General features: G+C 44.9%; 1 protein-coding gene across 1 annotated transcript in view; it reads left to right on the top strand.

The window, feature by feature from the left end:
• The window catches only part of LOC137561142 (C-type lectin domain family 10 member A-like), a 102,104-nt gene extending 92,178 nt beyond the window's left edge, over window positions 1-9,926 (top strand). Inside the window, exons 17-18 of the mRNA XM_068272404.1 lie at window positions 976-1,082; window positions 9,545-9,926. Of these exons, the coding sequence (XP_068128505.1) occupies window positions 976-1,082; window positions 9,545-9,692 (255 nt within the window). The 3' untranslated portion in view covers window positions 9,693-9,926. The remainder of the gene's footprint in view (window positions 1-975; window positions 1,083-9,544) is intronic.
• Window positions 9,927-17,810: the final 7,884 nt, after the last annotated feature.

A 17,810-nucleotide genomic window follows, 5' to 3' on the forward strand; every position in this document is an offset into this window, starting at 1 on the left:
TGCAAATAAGGAGTTGTGCTATGGGTGCAGGATTTGCACCATCATTGGCAAATTTGTTTATGAGGAGGTGGGAGGAGCAATGTGCAGCAGGAACTGTTATACAGCATGGGCAAGTAGTGGTGCTCATCACTGCTCAAGCAGTTTTTTGCGATCACGAGGTCGCAATCGGCATTAGTCATCGGCTCTCCATCACGAATGCCAATCACAACTGCATTCGTTACCCGGCTCGTGATCACTAGTCAGTATTCGTGATTAAAAACCCCGCCGACTTTAGTGGTTAATAGCAAAGCCCCCTTACTGCCAGATATGTTAAGAAGAACAGTGGGATTAAAAGGAAAAAAAACAAAAACATATAGTTTTTGAGAAAATCGATGTTAAAGTTTCAAAGGAAAAAAGTATACATTTCATTGCGGTAAATGATAGTTATGCATTTACCGCATTTAAATGTATACTTTTTTCCTTTGAAACTTTAAAATGGATTTTCTCAAAAACAATAAGATCTTTTTGAAAAAAAATTTGTGTTCTTCTTGTTCCCACTGTTCTTAACATATCTGGCAAGGGGGCTTTGCTATTAACCGTTGGCGGGTTTTTAATCACAAATCACGACTCATGATTCATGATTACATGCAGTTATTAGACTCAAAACTGCATTCGAGTTGGATATCACTTTCTATTCCTGATCACGAGTCAATTCGTAAGTGGGCGGAGTCAAATTTGTGATCACTCTAATTCGTGATTGGAGGTATCTGAGCATCACTGTGGGCAGGGTTCACTACCTGCTTGTTGGGCCACCCCAGCCCTCCTTCTGCCCGAGGTCCGGGCCTTTGTAGGCTTTGCTTAAATTTGGCTCTGGTATTCCTCATCAGGGAACTTTTCTTCAGCTTAGCAGAGTATAACAGCCATAGACAATACAGTGATTATAAATTATTTCTATGTCACAATGTATGTAATCATCCTGTTTTTTTCTTTTCAAAGGATTTTATGCATCAGTATACAAAAGGGAAAGCTATATGGATTGGCCTGACGGATCAGGATGGAGCTTGGAAGTGGGTGGATGGGACCTCTTATGACTCCTCCCCAAAGTAAGGCACCGCCCCCCAAATGTCATCTTACCCCACATAACATGTCCCCACATATACTATTCTGTATTCTCTTTCTATATTGTATCCTAAATATGAGAGCTGGTGTCTGGTCTGCACCCAGAGGGAAGAATTGTGTATATTCACCTCCTCCCAGATCCCTCAGTGTCCCTGCCGGACCCTGCTGGTATCTCCCATGTAGAGATCACACAATGCAGGCTTCTGTTCTGGGGCCATATTCACTGAATATTGGTAAAGTTACCTTGTGCTGGGACTGCACTGCAATTTAAACATTACTTACGCTGTCTATGTAGTTTGTATTACCCCAGTAATGCATATGTTACCTAGGTAACGCAGTTTGCCCTAATTACGCAACTCGTGCTATACACTCTGCGCACCTGATGGTAAAGATGCTGTGTTCTCCCTGTGCTATGTAGCTTTACGGAAATTTAGTGAATCTGGCTCATGGAGAGCAGAGCTGTGACCAGAGACTGCAGCATGATATCCACATGGGGTTGGGGGAGGTTTGTGGCTTATGGTTGGTAGGAAAGCATCTAATTACTCTTCCAACCTCCAGTGCCAACCTCCTGTTAAAGTAGGTGTTTTGGACACTTGTTATGGGCGGGGCATCATGGTGAAAAATTTTGTACAGGACCCCTCAGCAGCTGGGCACTCAGCTGGGATTGAAGGGGGGGGGGCTACATTGAACTGAACATTGAAGCGGCCAATCAAAGCTTTGATGGGAGGCCCTAGGAGTAGCAGTTGCACCACTGCAGGGAGGAGGTGAGTATACACTGCTGGGAGGCGTGTCACTTACAGACACATTGTTTTCTGGGTATGTAATTACAGATTTGTAAATGTCAGTAATGGTTCTTTCACACGGCTCCAGCTCAGATATGTCTCAGTGGCTATAGAATCTCTGCAGCTAACTGAAGGGGAAATAACTGGCCTTTATAATATGGGTGCCATAAGTGGTTTGGGTGCAAGATTGTAGTTGTTATGTTAGTTATATCTCTCGGCTCTCTCATTCTATTGTCTTCTATCTCCTTACACTATTACACTACCCCCCCCCCCCCCCTCTCCACATCTATCCTCCCCCCTCTCCACTCATAACACTATGCTCCCCCCTCTCCACTCATAACACTATGCTCCCCCCTCTCCACTCATAACACTATGCTCCCCCCTCTCCACATCTTACACTAACCTCCCACACCATCCACATGTTAACACTAATCTTCCTTCCCCTGTCCACATCTAACACAACCCTCCCTCCTCTCCACTCCTAACACTATCCTCCTCCCTCCACTCCTAACACTATCCTCCCCCCTCTCCACTCCTAGCACTATCCTCCCCCCTCTCCACTCCTAACACTATCCCCCCCCCTCCACTCCTAGCACTATCCTCCCCCCTTCCACATCTAACACTACTCCTCCTCCTCTCCACATCTAACAATATCCTCCCCCTCTCTACATCTAACGCTATCCTCCCCCTCCACTCCTAACACTATCCTCCCCCCTCTCCACTCCTAGCACTATCCTCCCCCCTCTCCACTCCTAGCACTATCCTCCCCCCTCTCCACTCCTAGCACTATCCTCCCCCCTCTCCACTCCTAGCACTATCCTCCCCCCTCTCCACTCCTAGCACTATCCTCCCCCCTCTCCACTCCTAACACTATCCTCCCCCCTCTCCACTCCTAACACTATCCTCCCCCCTCTCCACTCCTAGCACTATCCTCCCCCCTCTCCACTCCTAACACTATCCCCCCCTCCAATCCTAGCACTATCCTCCCCCCTCTCCACTCCTAGCACTATCCTCCCCCCTCTCCACTCCTAGCACTATCCTCCCCCCTCTCCACTCCTAGCACTATCCTCCCCCCTCTCCACTCCTAGCACTATCTGTGACGAATATTACGAAAGTCGTGCGCGTAAGCGCCATCGATTTTCGCAATAGTCGTGCGCAGTCCCTGTCAGTCTTGGGTAAATGCACAATAAATGTCAATTTCCCTCTCTCTTACTGAGTACAGTAACCTCCCCCACATCCTGTGTCAGGAAAGAATTTCACAAGTAGCCAGACCACCTGGGGAGCAGCATTTGGTACATAGCTCATCTTTCCCCAAAAGGAAAACCAGCTCAAACTGGTTGAGATTCAAAATTTCCCTCCAAGCGTATAGCTTCACACAAAGGGAACGTTAACTTATTAATAATTCAAAATAGGTTTGTCACAGCAAGACCAAAATTACATTTCCTGATACCTAGGAAACAGGTCTATAATTCACATGAATTATCCTTCTCTAGCTATCAGGAATCAATTGAGAAACCGCTTTATCCGGCATGCGTAGAGCAAATTCGTTAGACTAGGCGTGTATAGTCTCATTTAATACAGAGTCGCATGCTGCTTATGAATATGGTCTCGGATCTGCGATGCACCCATCTGGGGCGGAATTACACAAATTATTAATAATTGGTACATTCCTTGCTCCAAGTCTGTGGGTGGTAACCTGACTTGCCAGGAGGTAACCCTGCCTCCAACACACCTACTTTCCAGGTAGTGACCGCCCCAAAACTCTGGTCAGTAAAAAGCGTTTGCAAGGAACTCCACCCAGTTCTTCAATTTACATCGACTAGGGAAGTCCAGACATGTGCTCACGGAAGAACCGGGCGCATGTTGTGTACAAAGGACTTTTAAGCTGAATGCCTACGTTTAAACTGGACTATTTTCTTCATGATTCAAATGGACTGCTCAGCTAACTAAGTAAGAACTTTCTGTTTTATTCCTTTTATTTTTAAGCTCTGTGTTTTATATGTTAATAGGTGTATATAACTGTATGTAATGCATTTGTGTTATTAAACGTTTAAAAATCGTTTAGCGGTTATGACCTGTTGCTGAACATACACAATCGTACCTATTCTCCTGAACTCGCTACCCTGTGTTTAATAGAAGTATACATTTATAACCCGTATGCGAGAACCCGGCCCAGACATAACGATCTGGCCCAGATTCTTGCATACTGCTAGGGGTTACTAAAGTGTTCTCGAAGTCCTAGTAAAATTACAGTAGCGGGCTGTGTAACTCGCTTGGTGGCAGATCTTTGAATTGTATATGTGTGTGGAGTGATTCGGTTGGTATCAGAACGCTCCCTTCGCGAGTCAGTTCATCAAATTGCGAATGCGGGTTACCCTTCGTGATGAACAAATGACCGTGTAAGAGGATTTCTGACGCTGATCGATTTACCCCATCCGCAGACCGGCCTAGCGGTCTGTGACATTTGTTTGGCAGCTTTTTGGGATTTGTGTATGTTCAGAACATCAACGGCAACGTTATTTGATTAACCTGCCAGAACAGATCAAAAATCTGTGGTTGATAACCGGTGCATTACCATTTATATAGACTAAACGTGTAGCACAGAGTTCCCCCCCAATCTCTTTTCCTATCCTATCTTTTATTTGGCAAAAATGGCTGCAGCAAGATACAAGAAAATGGCAGTGGCAGACCTAGTGAACTTGTGTGAAGAAAAAGGCATTGTGACTTATAGAAAAAAGAAAGCGCAATTGATTGAGGACTTGTTGCGACTGAATACCCAGCCGGAGCAGATGCTGGGAGAGCACACTCCTGGTTCAGACGGTGCTGTAACTGGGGCAGAGGAAAGTGAGCGGTTGGAGCAAAGCAACCCACTTCCAGACCCAGAGGAAAACGGGACCGCGTCTGAACCGGTCGCTGTAACTGCTGAGGAGCATGGTGGCCGGCAGGAGCCCGCCCATGCCAACCTGTTCTGTGTTCCTGATGCTGGAATGCAACCTGGATTACAAAGGCTGTTGGAGACAAATCCTGAGCTGTACATGCAGATTGTCAGAGAAAATGCTGACCGCGCAGAACGCCAGGCTGAACGGGAATCTTCAGAACGCCGGTGGCGGGCTGAGCAAGTAGCGGAAAGAGAGGAGAGAGAAGCCGCACGCAGACATGACCTTGAAATGGCCAAACTGCGAGCGCAAGGCCAAAATCCCTCGCAAAGTGCTCTGGAACCCCGGCCCACAGCAGGCCCATTTGGGACTCCCAAATTTAAGTTCCCAGAAATGGAGAAGGGAACTGACCCGGACACTTATTTACACTCATTTGAAAAGACTTGTCGTCAGCATCATCTGCCCCAGGAGCAGTGGGCGAGATATCTGACACCCAACTTGCGGGACAAAGCGCTTGAGGCGTTTGTGGACTTACCCGCTGACAAGGACAATGACTATGAGGCGATAAAAGCTGCAATTATCGCCAAATACCAGCTGACCCCAGAGGTCTATCGCAAAAAGTTTCGCTCCCTGCAGAAAGGCCACACCGACTCTTACACCGACCTGGAGAGTCGCCTGCTGACCGTGTTCCGGCAGTGGTCGCGGGGCCTCAAAAAAGACTCTCACCAAGGTCTGGAGGACCTCATCGTACAGGAGCAGTTGCTGAACTGCTGCACTCCAGATGTCCGGCAGTTTGTCTTGGAGCGGAAGCCGGACTCCGCCAAAACTGCCGCAGAACTTGCAGACACTTTTGTGGCCACCCGTGTGCCGGACAGCCGCAAACCTCCAGCCCAGAGCTGGAAAGGGGGGAGACCTATGCAACCCAGCTCTCCTCCCCCTGCTAACCGTGGGAATCGGGTCCCACAGCCACAGAGGCCGGATGCTGCCCCTGCTACTCACCCGCCTGATGCCACATATGTTCCGAAGTGTTACCACTGTGGACAGCGAGGACACCTCAAGTCTGCCTGCCCCGAGGTGAGGACGCCGTCTCCAGAGCCTAGCGCAGAAGTGGCTAGCGCATCCTCTACTGCACACGCCTACCTCGTCATGGGAGCAGCAAATCCTCGACTTTCCGGAAATCATCAAGTCGTGGAAGTTAACGACCAGATCGCTGTTGGTTTCCGCGACACAGGCGCAGAGCTTACCTTGGTTCGCTCTCATCTTGTAGCCAGGGAGAATTTCCTGCCTAATGAGCGTGTCACACTTTTGGGAGTTGGTGGCACACACGCACGCATCGCCAAAGCTCGTGTTGTTCTCGATTGGGGAAGGGGCCGCCAGTCAAAAGTTGTGGGGGTGACAGATGACATCCCAGTGCCTGTGCTGTTGGGCACCGATCTTGGCACCCTACGATCCTTTTATGAACCTGTGATCAACACCCCAGATTGCCAGTCTGGACCCACTCAGGTACTGTACAAGCTTGGGGTGGGACAGAGGGAGGCAGCAAGGGTAATGGTACCTAGCCCTCCTAGGGAAGGAGGCAAGGAAGCGGTACCTGTTTCTAATGGACAGCTGGCTAATCACGGTTTGTCTGATTCTAAACCTGTCACTGTTGTTCCAGATACCTGTGTACATGATGTGAAAAATGAACGTAACTGTGATGTTAATGTTGTACCAGATGTTGCTAATAGCTTTCATGCTGAATCTCACAGTGCTAAAAATGATGTATGTTTAAATGTGACAGTCTCTAATCTAAGAGGTAACAGTCTTGTTTTGCCTGGGTCATATCCGTCCAGGGCAGTGGAAGCAGGCCAGGTGTCAGAGCAGGCAGCTGGGGGCCTAGACCTCCCCTCCTGCTATGACAGCCAGAGTGCTCCACCATTGTCTGCTGTTAACAAACAGCTGGTGGAGACAGGCCGTTCCTTCCCTGTCTCACCCTTGCAGGTCTTCCCCTTGCAGAAGCAACCCAGTGCAAAACTGCCCACAGGTCCACCCTCTATCCTTCCTGGAGAAGGGGCAAGCCTCGCCACCCAGGTAAAGGCTAATTCGTTTTTTAAAATGTACTCTAATGTCCACCTAGGTTGTGCTGACCAAAATGTTGTGCCAAGGTGTAGTCAGTTAGAGCAGGGGTATGCCACGCTGCTTCCAGATTCGCAGGCTGACACCCGAGAGTCAGGAAGTGACCCGGATGTCAGCCAGCGACTCTCTCCCTGACAGGAAGCGCTACGCAAACCCAGCCAGGCCTTTAGCGGTAAGCCTGTTGGTGTGCATCGCACCGTCTGCAAAGCGGACACTGGGACACACCGGACCATGAGGCCTTATGCTTCTGGTGAGTTGTCTAACGGGCAGTCAGATAAGAAGTCGAGAACCCGTTCAGTAGCTAAGCGCCGCGTAGAGCGGGTCATGCAGACCCACTCTGTGCGTCCGTCTGGTAGGGGAGAGATGTGACGAATATTACGAAAGTCGTGCGCGTAAGCGCCATCGATTTTCGCAATAGTCGTGCGCAGTCCCTGTCAGTCTTGGGTAAATGCACAATAAATGTCAATTTCCCTCTCTCTTACTGAGTACAGTAACCTCCCCCACATCCTGTGTCAGGAAAGAATTTCACAAGTAGCCAGACCACCTGGGGAGCAGCATTTGGTACATAGCTCATCTTTCCCCAAAAGGAAAACCAGCTCAAACTGGTTGAGATTCAAAATTTCCCTCCAAGCGTATAGCTTCACACAAAGGGAACGTTAACTTATTAATAATTCAAAATAGGTTTGTCACAGCAAGACCAAAATTACATTTCCTGATACCTAGGAAACAGGTCTATAATTCACATGAATTATCCTTCTCTAGCTATCAGGAATCAATTGAGAAACCGCTTTATCCGGCATGCGTAGAGCAAATTCGTTAGACTAGGCGTGTATAGTCTCATTTAATACAGAGTCGCATGCTGCTTATGAATATGGTCTCGGATCTGCGATGCACCCATCTGGGGCGGAATTACACAAATTATTAATAATTGGTACATTCCTTGCTCCAAGTCTGTGGGTGGTAACCTGACTTGCCAGGAGGTAACCCTGCCTCCAACACACCTACTTTCCAGGTAGTGACCGCCCCAAAACTCTGGTCAGTAAAAAGCGTTTGCAAGGAACTCCACCCAGTTCTTCAATTTACATCGACTAGGGAAGTCCAGACATGTGCTCACGGAAGAACCGGGCGCATGTTGTGTACAAAGGACTTTTAAGCTGAATGCCTACGTTTAAACTGGACTATTTTCTTCATGATTCAAATGGACTGCTCAGCTAACTAAGTAAGAACTTTCTGTTTTATTCCTTTTATTTTTAAGCTCTGTGTTTTATATGTTAATAGGTGTATATAACTGTATGTAATGCATTTGTGTTATTAAACGTTTAAAAATCGTTTAGCGGTTATGACCTGTTGCTGAACATACACAATCGTACCTATTCTCCTGAACTCGCTACCCTGTGTTTAATAGAAGTATACATTTATAACCCGTATGCGAGAACCCGGCCCAGACATAACGATCTGGCCCAGATTCTTGCATACTGCTAGGGGTTACTAAAGTGTTCTCGAAGTCCTAGTAAAATTACAGTAGCGGGCTGTGTAACTCGCTTGGTGGCAGATCTTTGAATTGTATATGTGTGTGGAGTGATTCGGTTGGTATCAGAACGCTCCCTTCGCGAGTCAGTTCATCAAATTGCGAATGCGGGTTACCCTTCGTGATGAACAAATGACCGTGTAAGAGGATTTCTGACGCTGATCGATTTACCCCATCCGCAGACCGGCCTAGCGGTCTGTGACACTATCCTCCTCCCTCTCCACTCCTAACACTATCCTCCCCCCTCTCCACTCCTAGCACTATCCTCCCCCCTTTCCACTCCTAACACTATCCCCCCCCTCCACTCCTAGCACTATCCTCCCCCCTTCCACATCTAACACTACTCCTCCTCCTCTCCACATCTAACATTATCCTCCCCCTCTCTACATCTAACGCTATCCTCCCCCTCCACTCCTAACACTATCCTCCCCCCTCTCCACTCCTAGCACTATCCTCCCCCCTCTCCACTCCTAGCACTATCCTCCCCCCTCTCCACTCCTAGCACTATCCTCCCCCCTCTCCACTCCTAGCACTATCCTCCCCCCTCTCCACTCCTAGCACTATCCTCCCCCCTTCCACATCTAACACTATCCCCCTCCTTACCCCCTCCCCCCTCACACCACCCCCATCTCCACATCTAACACTAATCTCCTCCCTCTCCATCTCTAACACTATCCTCCACATCTTCATGCTTTGCAATCATATTTTCTTTGCTTGGTGTTGTTATAATTGAACCCTGCTCCTATCTCCTCACACTAACCTTTTAGTCCCAAGACTAAAGAGTCCAGAAACAGTTTAGCTGATATCATTACTCTGCTGTGTGCTCAGCTATATTATGGCCAACCACCCACACTCAAAGTAGCCCCCGGTACAACATAGCTGCAAGTTTGCAATGCGATCTACAGTGGCACCAAGTTGCAACAGCTGCTGATCACATCCAAATGACCTGCTTTATTACAATAGCTGTTCTAGATCCCTATTGTCATCTATTTACTGAAGAATACTCCAGGGCTCTTTTTCTTGGCCCCACCCCAAAGTACCAGCAGATGTCCCACCCTCAGAAACTGCTGATAAAGTACCACTATTGATAAATTGTACACATTAATGTTCTCGGTCCAGTGATTAATGCTGCTTCATTCTCGTAGGTTCTGGAGGCCTGGTCAGCCTGATAACTGGAAAGACCATGGTCTCGGAGGAGGAGAAGACTGTGCTGAGATGAGGAGTGGGACTGGTTGGAATGATCTTCACTGTTCTGAGAGTCAGCAGTATGTCTGTGAGAAGAGATTATATTAGTCTGCAGGAGGCAAACCTCAGATAACAGCTCAGCCCGCTATTCGCTAATCTTCCTCGCCCGCTGTGCTTATACAGAGCAAGTCTATCCTGCAGGAGAAGCTGGGGCCTTCATCAACTCAGCAATGCCAACATCTCAAGTCTTGTCTGCAGCCTCTACCCAAGCCATGACCCAAACTCTGACTGATAGCTAACACTGGTCATCCTGCTATAAGAGGGGGTGCACATGTATGGGGGAGGGGGCACTGCTCATAAATGTGGGAGGAGCCAAACCTCAGATAACAGCTCAGCCTGCTATTTGCTAATCTTCCTCGCCCGCTGTGCTTATACAGAGCAAGTCCATCCTGCAGGAGAATCTGGGGCCTTCAGCAACTCAACAATGCCAACATCTCAAGTCTTGTCTGCAGCCTCTACCCAAGCTATGACCCAAACTCTGACTGATAGCTACCACTGGGGAGGGGGCACTGCTCATAAACGTGGGAGGAGCCAAACCTCAGATAACAGCTCAGCTTGCTATTCGCTAATCTTCCTCGCCTGCTGTGCTTATACAGAGCAAGTCCATCCTGCAGGAGAAGATGGGACCTTCAGCAACTCAGCAATGCCAACATCTCAAGTCTTGTAAAAAAAAAAAAAAAAAAAAGGGAAGACCGAGAGCCTCTGAGGGTGTAGTTTGTTAGATTTTCACAACAATCTTAAATAGTAAGACTTTTTACTCACAAACATGGGTTGCCACCAAGGCAACCACTGTAGTCACAGGTAGAGAGATTAGGCCCAACCCCACTCGGGCTAAAAAGCCACTCTCTGTAGACTGGAAAGAAGATGGGGTGTCCCCGTCCACCAAAGGGTGGACTTTGAATGCAATGTAAAACAAACAATACAACAAAGGCAACAATCGTAGAGTAAAATGTTTAAAAACTATGTAAAAGGTGTGGCAGTGCCGGACTTACCTCCCATAGTAAACTCACACAAGTCAGTTTAATCAGCAAATTGTATTTTATTCACAGCAAACTTATTGCAAGTGTTTTTCTCTGGTCTATGATCACTAATCAGGCTATACAGGGAGCAAATGCTCTTACCTATGGAACCCCTGGGCCAGTATATAAAACACAGAACCCATTAGAAAAGTGGAAGATGGATGGGGACGCAGTGATCATTGATAAGTTACTTTTGTCTGTCTGTATTGTGTGGAAACAAATACAACATGCCTGATGTAGATATTAATAGGTAGCAAACCCAATCTATATATATAAAATCGTATGTGTGTATGTATGTATGTATGTATGTGTGTGTGTATGTATGTATGTATGTGTGTATGTATGTATGTATGTATGTGTGTATGTATGTATGTATGTATGTGTGTATGTATGTATGTATGTATGTATGTATGTATGTATGTATGTATGTGTGTATGTATGTATGTATGTATGTGTGTATGTATGTATGTATGTATGTGTGTATGTATGTGTGTATGTGTGTGTGTATGTATGTGTGTATGTGTGTATGTATGTATGTATGTATGTATGTATGTATGTATGTGTGTATGTATGTATGTATGTATGTGTGTATGTATGTATGTATGTATGTGTGTATGTATGTATGTATGTATGTGTGTATGTATGTATGTATGTATGTGTGTATGTATGTATGTATGTGTGTATGTATGTATGTATGTGTGTATGTATGTATGTATGTATGTGTGTATGTATGTATGTATGTATGTGTGTATGTATGTATGTATGTATGTGTGTATGTATGTATGTATGTATGTGTGTATGTATGTATGTATGTATGTGTGTATGTATGTATGTATGTATGTGTGTATGTATGTATGTATGTATGTGTGTATGTATGTATGTATGTGTGTATGTATGTATGTATGTATGTATGTATGTATGTATGTATGTATGTATGTATGTGTGTATGTATGTATGTATGTATGTGTGTATGTATGTATGTATGTATGTGTGTATGTATGTATGTATGTATGTGTGTATGTATGTATGTATGTGTGTATGTATGTATGTATGTATGTATGTATGTATGTATGTATGTATGTATGTATGTATGTGTGTATGTGTGTGTATGTGCCGCGATCACTCAAAAACGGCTTGACTGATTTGAATGAAACTTGCTATACAGATCCCTTACTACCTGGGATGATATGTTCTGGGGGTCTTGTGCCCCCCCCCCCTTGCACAACTGGGTGGAGCTACAAACAGCAAATCAGATTTCACCCATTCATGTCAATGGAAATAATGTAAAAGGCTGCCATTCTCACAGTAATCAAGCCAGAGTCCCCACACTTGGCACAGATGGTCACTTGGTGACCGAGGTTACAAATCCAGGAAAAGTGGGTGGAGCATCAAACAGCCAATCACATTTCTGCCATTCATTTTAAATGGGAAAATGTAAACTGCAGCCATTCTTACACTGTTACTGGCAGGGCTTTCAAATTTGCCACACTTGGTCACTTGGTGAATGAGATGAAGATTCAGTGGGTGGAGCCTACAGCAGCCAATCAAACTTCACTTATTGATTTTCAAGGGGAATATTTAAACTGCTACCATTCTTACACTCTTAATGGCAGAGGCCTCAAAACTGATACAGTCAGTCATTGGGTGACTGGAGTCCAAATTCACTAAAGGGGTTGGGGCCTATACCAGCCAATCAGATTTAATAGATTGATTTCAGCCATTCTGTTATTGGCAGGGTTCTCAAACTTGATGTTCCACTATTGCACAAAATGGGAAACTGTGGAGAAAAAAAGAGTCAAATAATACAGTTCATACACCTAATTAATGAACCTAAAACATGTTTCAAGTATGCACCATGCCAACGAGGTTAAATACGAAAAATTACAAGGAATGAGAATTGGCTCCTGGGTGCATACTAAAACTTCTATTTATTAATCTAAAAACCACACACATATACAACATTTTTTGGGGGGAAAAACACTAGATAAAGACTATACAGATACAAACATAAATTTAAAAATGTGTGATCCAACACCATTTATGACCTGGTGGAGGCTGCGGTCCTCCAAAAACACAAAGTCACTAATATTAATGTCCACATAGACTGGTTAATTGAAAAGAGCAAAAGAGCATAATAGCAGCAGATTATATTGCACGTCTCCCCAGAGCCGAAATGAGCAGTTAGCAGCAATAAAGCAGAGCGTAGAGAAATCCACACGTCTTAGTGGCAGCTGACATGCTTAGCAATAGTTGATGTATTAGTAAAGCCCAGCATGATATCAAGGATCGAAGAATGATTCCAGATCTCCAGCAGATCAAAAGCAGTATTATCATCCAAAGCAAGTTGTCTCAAAGTTCCTCTATATAGTCTCCAAAATCCCACTCGCAGCCAAGGACAACTTGTCCTTGGCGCTATCACCTGAAGAGGCTGACAGAGTGGCCAGCGAAACATGTCGTGAATTTTGGCGCCTGTGTCATCTATTTATCACCTTATTTTATGATCTGCACCGCAAAGGACTGGTAACTATAGCTGATTGGACTGTTTGTTCACTTTATCCCAGCGCTAAGAACTACATGCGGAGCCTATGGGACCTATGTGGAGATGAATGTTTGTGAACATACTACTCAGCATGCTTCTATTGATATAACCTTTCCAAAGGACTGCTCTGGGTCTTGTGTAACCTAGTGTCATTAGCTGCTTGTCCTCAATTTCCAATCTGCGAGTGGGATTTTGGAGACTATATAGAGGAACTTTGAGACAGCTTGCTTTGGATGATAATACTGCTTTTGATCTGCTGGAGATCTGGAATCATTCTTTGATCCTTGATATCATGCTGGGCTTTACTAATACATCAACTATTGCTAAGCATGTCAGCTGCCACTAACACGTGTGGATTTCTCTACGCTCTGCTTTATTGCTGCTAACTGCTCATTTCAGCTCTGGGGAGACGTGCAATATAATCTGCTGCTATTATGCTCTTTTGCTCTTTTCAATTAACCAGTCTATGTGGACATTAATATTAGTGACTTTGTGTTTTTGGAGGACTGCAGCCTCCGCAAGGTCATAAATGGTGTTGGATGACACATTTTTAAATTTATGTTTGTATCTGTATAGTCTTTATCTAGTGTTTTTCCCCCAAAAATTTTTGTATATGTGTGTGGTTTTTTGATTAATAAATAGAAGTTTTAGTATGCACCCAGGAGCCAATTCTCATTCCTTGTAATTTTTCGTTCTCAAACTTGACACAGTTGGTCACTGGATGATTGAGATTAATATTCAAGAAAGTGGGTGGAGCCTACAACAGCCAATAAAAATGTACCTATTGATTTTCAGTGGGGATATTTACATTGCTGCCATTCTTACTTTCTTAATGGCAGAGGCCTCAAATCTGGTACAGTCAGTCACTGGGAGACTGGGGTTTGAATTCTGAAAAGGGGGTGGGCCACAAACAGCCAATCAGATTTGTTTAATTTCAATTGGAAAATGCAACTTATTAATGCCAAAGACCCCACAGCTCATAAACTTGGTCATTGAGTGACTGTATGTCAAGGTTAGAAATAGTGGACGGAGCCAAAAACAACTAACTTTTTACATGGGAAAATATAAACTGCAGCCATTCTTACACTGTTAATGGCAGGGTTCTCAAACTTTGCACAGTTGGTCACTGGTGACTGGGATTAATATTCAGAAAAGAGGTGGTGCCCACAATAGCCAATCAAAATGTACCTATTGATTTTCAAGGGGAATATTGAACCTGATGCTATTCTTACACTGTTAATGGCAGAGGCTTCAAACCTGCTACAGTCAGTCATTATGTGACTGGGGTTCAAATTCAGTAAAGAGACAGAGCCACAAGCAACCAATCAGATTTATTTGCTGGATAAACTGCTTCCATTCACACAATGTTGATGCCAGGAACCCAAAAGCTCACAAACTTGGTCATTGAGTGAATATGTGTCAAAGTTACAAAAAGTGGGTGGAGTCAAAAACAAACATTCCTGTGAAAATGTAAACTGCAGCTGCTTCACTGTTAAAGGAATACTTAAGGCAAAAAAAAAATGACATTTACTCACCTGGGGCATCCCTCAGCCCCCCGAAGCTGGATGGTGCCCTCGCAGCCCCGCTCCGATCGACCTGTCCCTGCCGGCGGCTACTTCCGGTTCGGCGACAGCCGCCGACAGGCTGGGAACGCGGCTGATTTTCCGCGTTCCCAGCCGCTGCTATCACTCTCTATGCTGCTATAGCACAGTCACTCAATTACCAAGTTTATGAGCTGCGGGGTCCTTGCCATCAATAATTTGTATTTTCCCAGTGAAATGAAACAAATCTGATTGGCTGTTTGTGGCTTCACCCCTTTTCTGAATTTGAACCTCAGTGACCCAATGACCAACTGTACCAGGTGTGAGGCTTGTGCCATTAACAGTTTCAGAATGGCAGCAATTTAAATATTCCCCTTCAAAAATCAACAGACGGATTTTGATTGGCTTTTTTAGGCTCCACACACTTTTCTGATTATTAATCCCAGTCACCCAGTAACCAACTGTGCAAAGTTTGAGAACCCTGCCATTAAAGGAATACTTAAGGCAAGAAAAAAAAATGACATTTACTCATCTGGGGCATCCCTCAGCCCCCCGAAGCTGGATGGTGCCCTCGCAGCCCCGCTCCGATCGTCCTGTCCCCGCCGGTGGCTACTTCCGGTTCGGCGACAGCCACCGACAGGCTGGGAACGCGGCTGATTTTCCGCGTTCCCAGCCGCTACTATCACTCTCTTTGCTGCTATAGCGTATATATATATAGCTATCACTCTCTATGCTGCTATAGCGTATATAGCCGGCGGGGACAGGACGATCGGAGCGGGTATAATGACGCGGAGGTCCACGCCGCTACAGAGCAGGGCAAAGGCAACAACAAGTGGGACGTCCATGGACATCCCGCAATGATGTGAAGGGGCGGTGCATGCGCAGTATAACAGAGGCTGTGACCGCCATGTTTGGGAAAGGCAGGGGTGGAGAGCCGCTATAGAGGAGCGGCAGATGCGTAGTCTGCCGAGGAGGCTCAGCTGTCCATAATACAGCCGGGCTACTGACACTGATTGTAGCCAATCTGATGTAACTCACATCAGCTGATGTCTCGGGTGGCCCGCAAGGCAAATGTTAGGACTATCCTTATATCAGGTGACATTGTAGGAAACAAAAATTATAAAAAATAAAATAAGGTAAAATAGAATAAATGGAAAGCACTCTGTACATAAATATCAAACAGAAGCAAATATAGAGAGTCCCAGTTGTTTGCAAGCGTTCAGGTTTATATGTTAAACTAGAAATGATGAACTGTTGCCATCTTGTGGTAAAAAAGAAGGGTGTTCTAGGGTTGTAACCTCTAGACAGTGATGTGTGAGTGTGTATGGTGGATAGGTGCTGCTTCCTGTGTGACACAGTACATCTATGAAAAGACATAAGAGCAGTAGAGTGCACACTGTGACATGTGTATAAAGGTTGGGCTAGCCCTATGTGGAAAGATCTCGCCTATTAGGTGGTGCTTGGGGACCCACACGGGCTGCCAGTGATTGCACTAGTGTCCCACTTGTGCTGGGAACCAGGCTTGCGTAAGTGTGTCCTGAAGGGATAAATGACGGAAAGGATAGCTTATGTACCAGGGCTGACGTCAGGGCTGACGTCAGGAGCCAGGCTTACGGCAGCATACTGGATGAAGAGCCAGAAAGTGTGGCAGGCCTCATTTTTTCAAGCATTGTTTTGAATTCTATTCAATGACAACTTGATTACCTGTGGCTCTCCTGTGATGTCACTGCCCTTTATACCAACATCCCCCGTCAGTTTGACCTAGAAGCCATACAATTTTTATTTTTGCTTTAGACGATATGATGCTACAGAAACAGAAAACCGTTCTAATCCAATGCACAGAATTAATTCTACTGCACAATGTTTTTACATTCAATGACTACAACTACAACCAAACATCTGGAACAGCTATGGGCAGCAGTTTTGCCCCTAGCTATGCTAAACTGGCTATGGGTTACCTAGAATTTACTAAATTCAACCATAATAACCAATTTTCATAACACACTGTATTATATAAAATATATATCAATGATTGTATTTTTATTTGCAAGGGGAGTGCAGAGCTCATTCCAGATTTTATACATTTTTGAACACCAACAAACCAGGACTTTAACTCACTTCACAACACAGTATAACTACTTTAGATTTTCTAGATCTTATTTGTGCTCTGTTCATTGACCACAATAAAATGAAAACTAGGACATTCTTTAAACCAGTAGACGCCAGTAACTACATCCATTTTCATAGTTCTCACCTCAAACCATGAACCCATAACACTCCATACAGCCAATTAAATAAAAAACACGATCTCATATTTTGACACATAAGTTAATTGAAAGAAAATACCTGTTTTAGAGCCCAAAATCCTTTGACCTAAGCAGGCATTATTAATACACAGTCAGATAATACATCCCTTCACGACCACAACATTCCAAGATTCATTACTAGATATAGGAATAAATAAACATACGGCCATCGAAAAGATTCTTCAAAATAGATGGGAAATTCTCCAACTAGACCCCACTTTCCGTGTCATTCTACCTAATAGACCTAATAGTGGCTAGGCACTTACAAGAGAGCACTAAATTTGTGTAATTTACTTGCACCTATTTGCCTGAAATTGACCTCCAATATTATACCAAGATCATGCACAACACTGGGCTCCTTTCCTTGTCAGAGCCCGAAGTGCCTAGCTTGCCCATTCATATCCCTAACCGACCATTTTATGTCCATTACTACAAAAATACGATATTCCATCATTCAACATATAAGTTGCCAATGCCATACTACACATGTTGTTTATGTATTATCCTGCCCTTGTCACTCGCAATATGTTGGCCGTCCCATACAACCCCTAAGAAGTTGGGTTGGTCAACATAAGCGCAATATAGTTAAAGGGTACCCCTTTTTTACAGTGTCAGGTCACTTTAAGATTGCTCACAATCAAGATCCGACAGAACTTCTTGGCCTCAATTCACTATGCTTTATCGAACACTTTATCGAACGTCTGATAATTTACCTCATGAATAAAATCTAATTTTGTACTCACTAACGTGTTATATATTTA

Source organism: Hyperolius riggenbachi, chromosome 3 (genome assembly GCF_040937935.1).
Source record: "Hyperolius riggenbachi isolate aHypRig1 chromosome 3, aHypRig1.pri, whole genome shotgun sequence".
Taxonomy (NCBI): Eukaryota; Metazoa; Chordata; class Amphibia; order Anura; family Hyperoliidae; genus Hyperolius; species Hyperolius riggenbachi.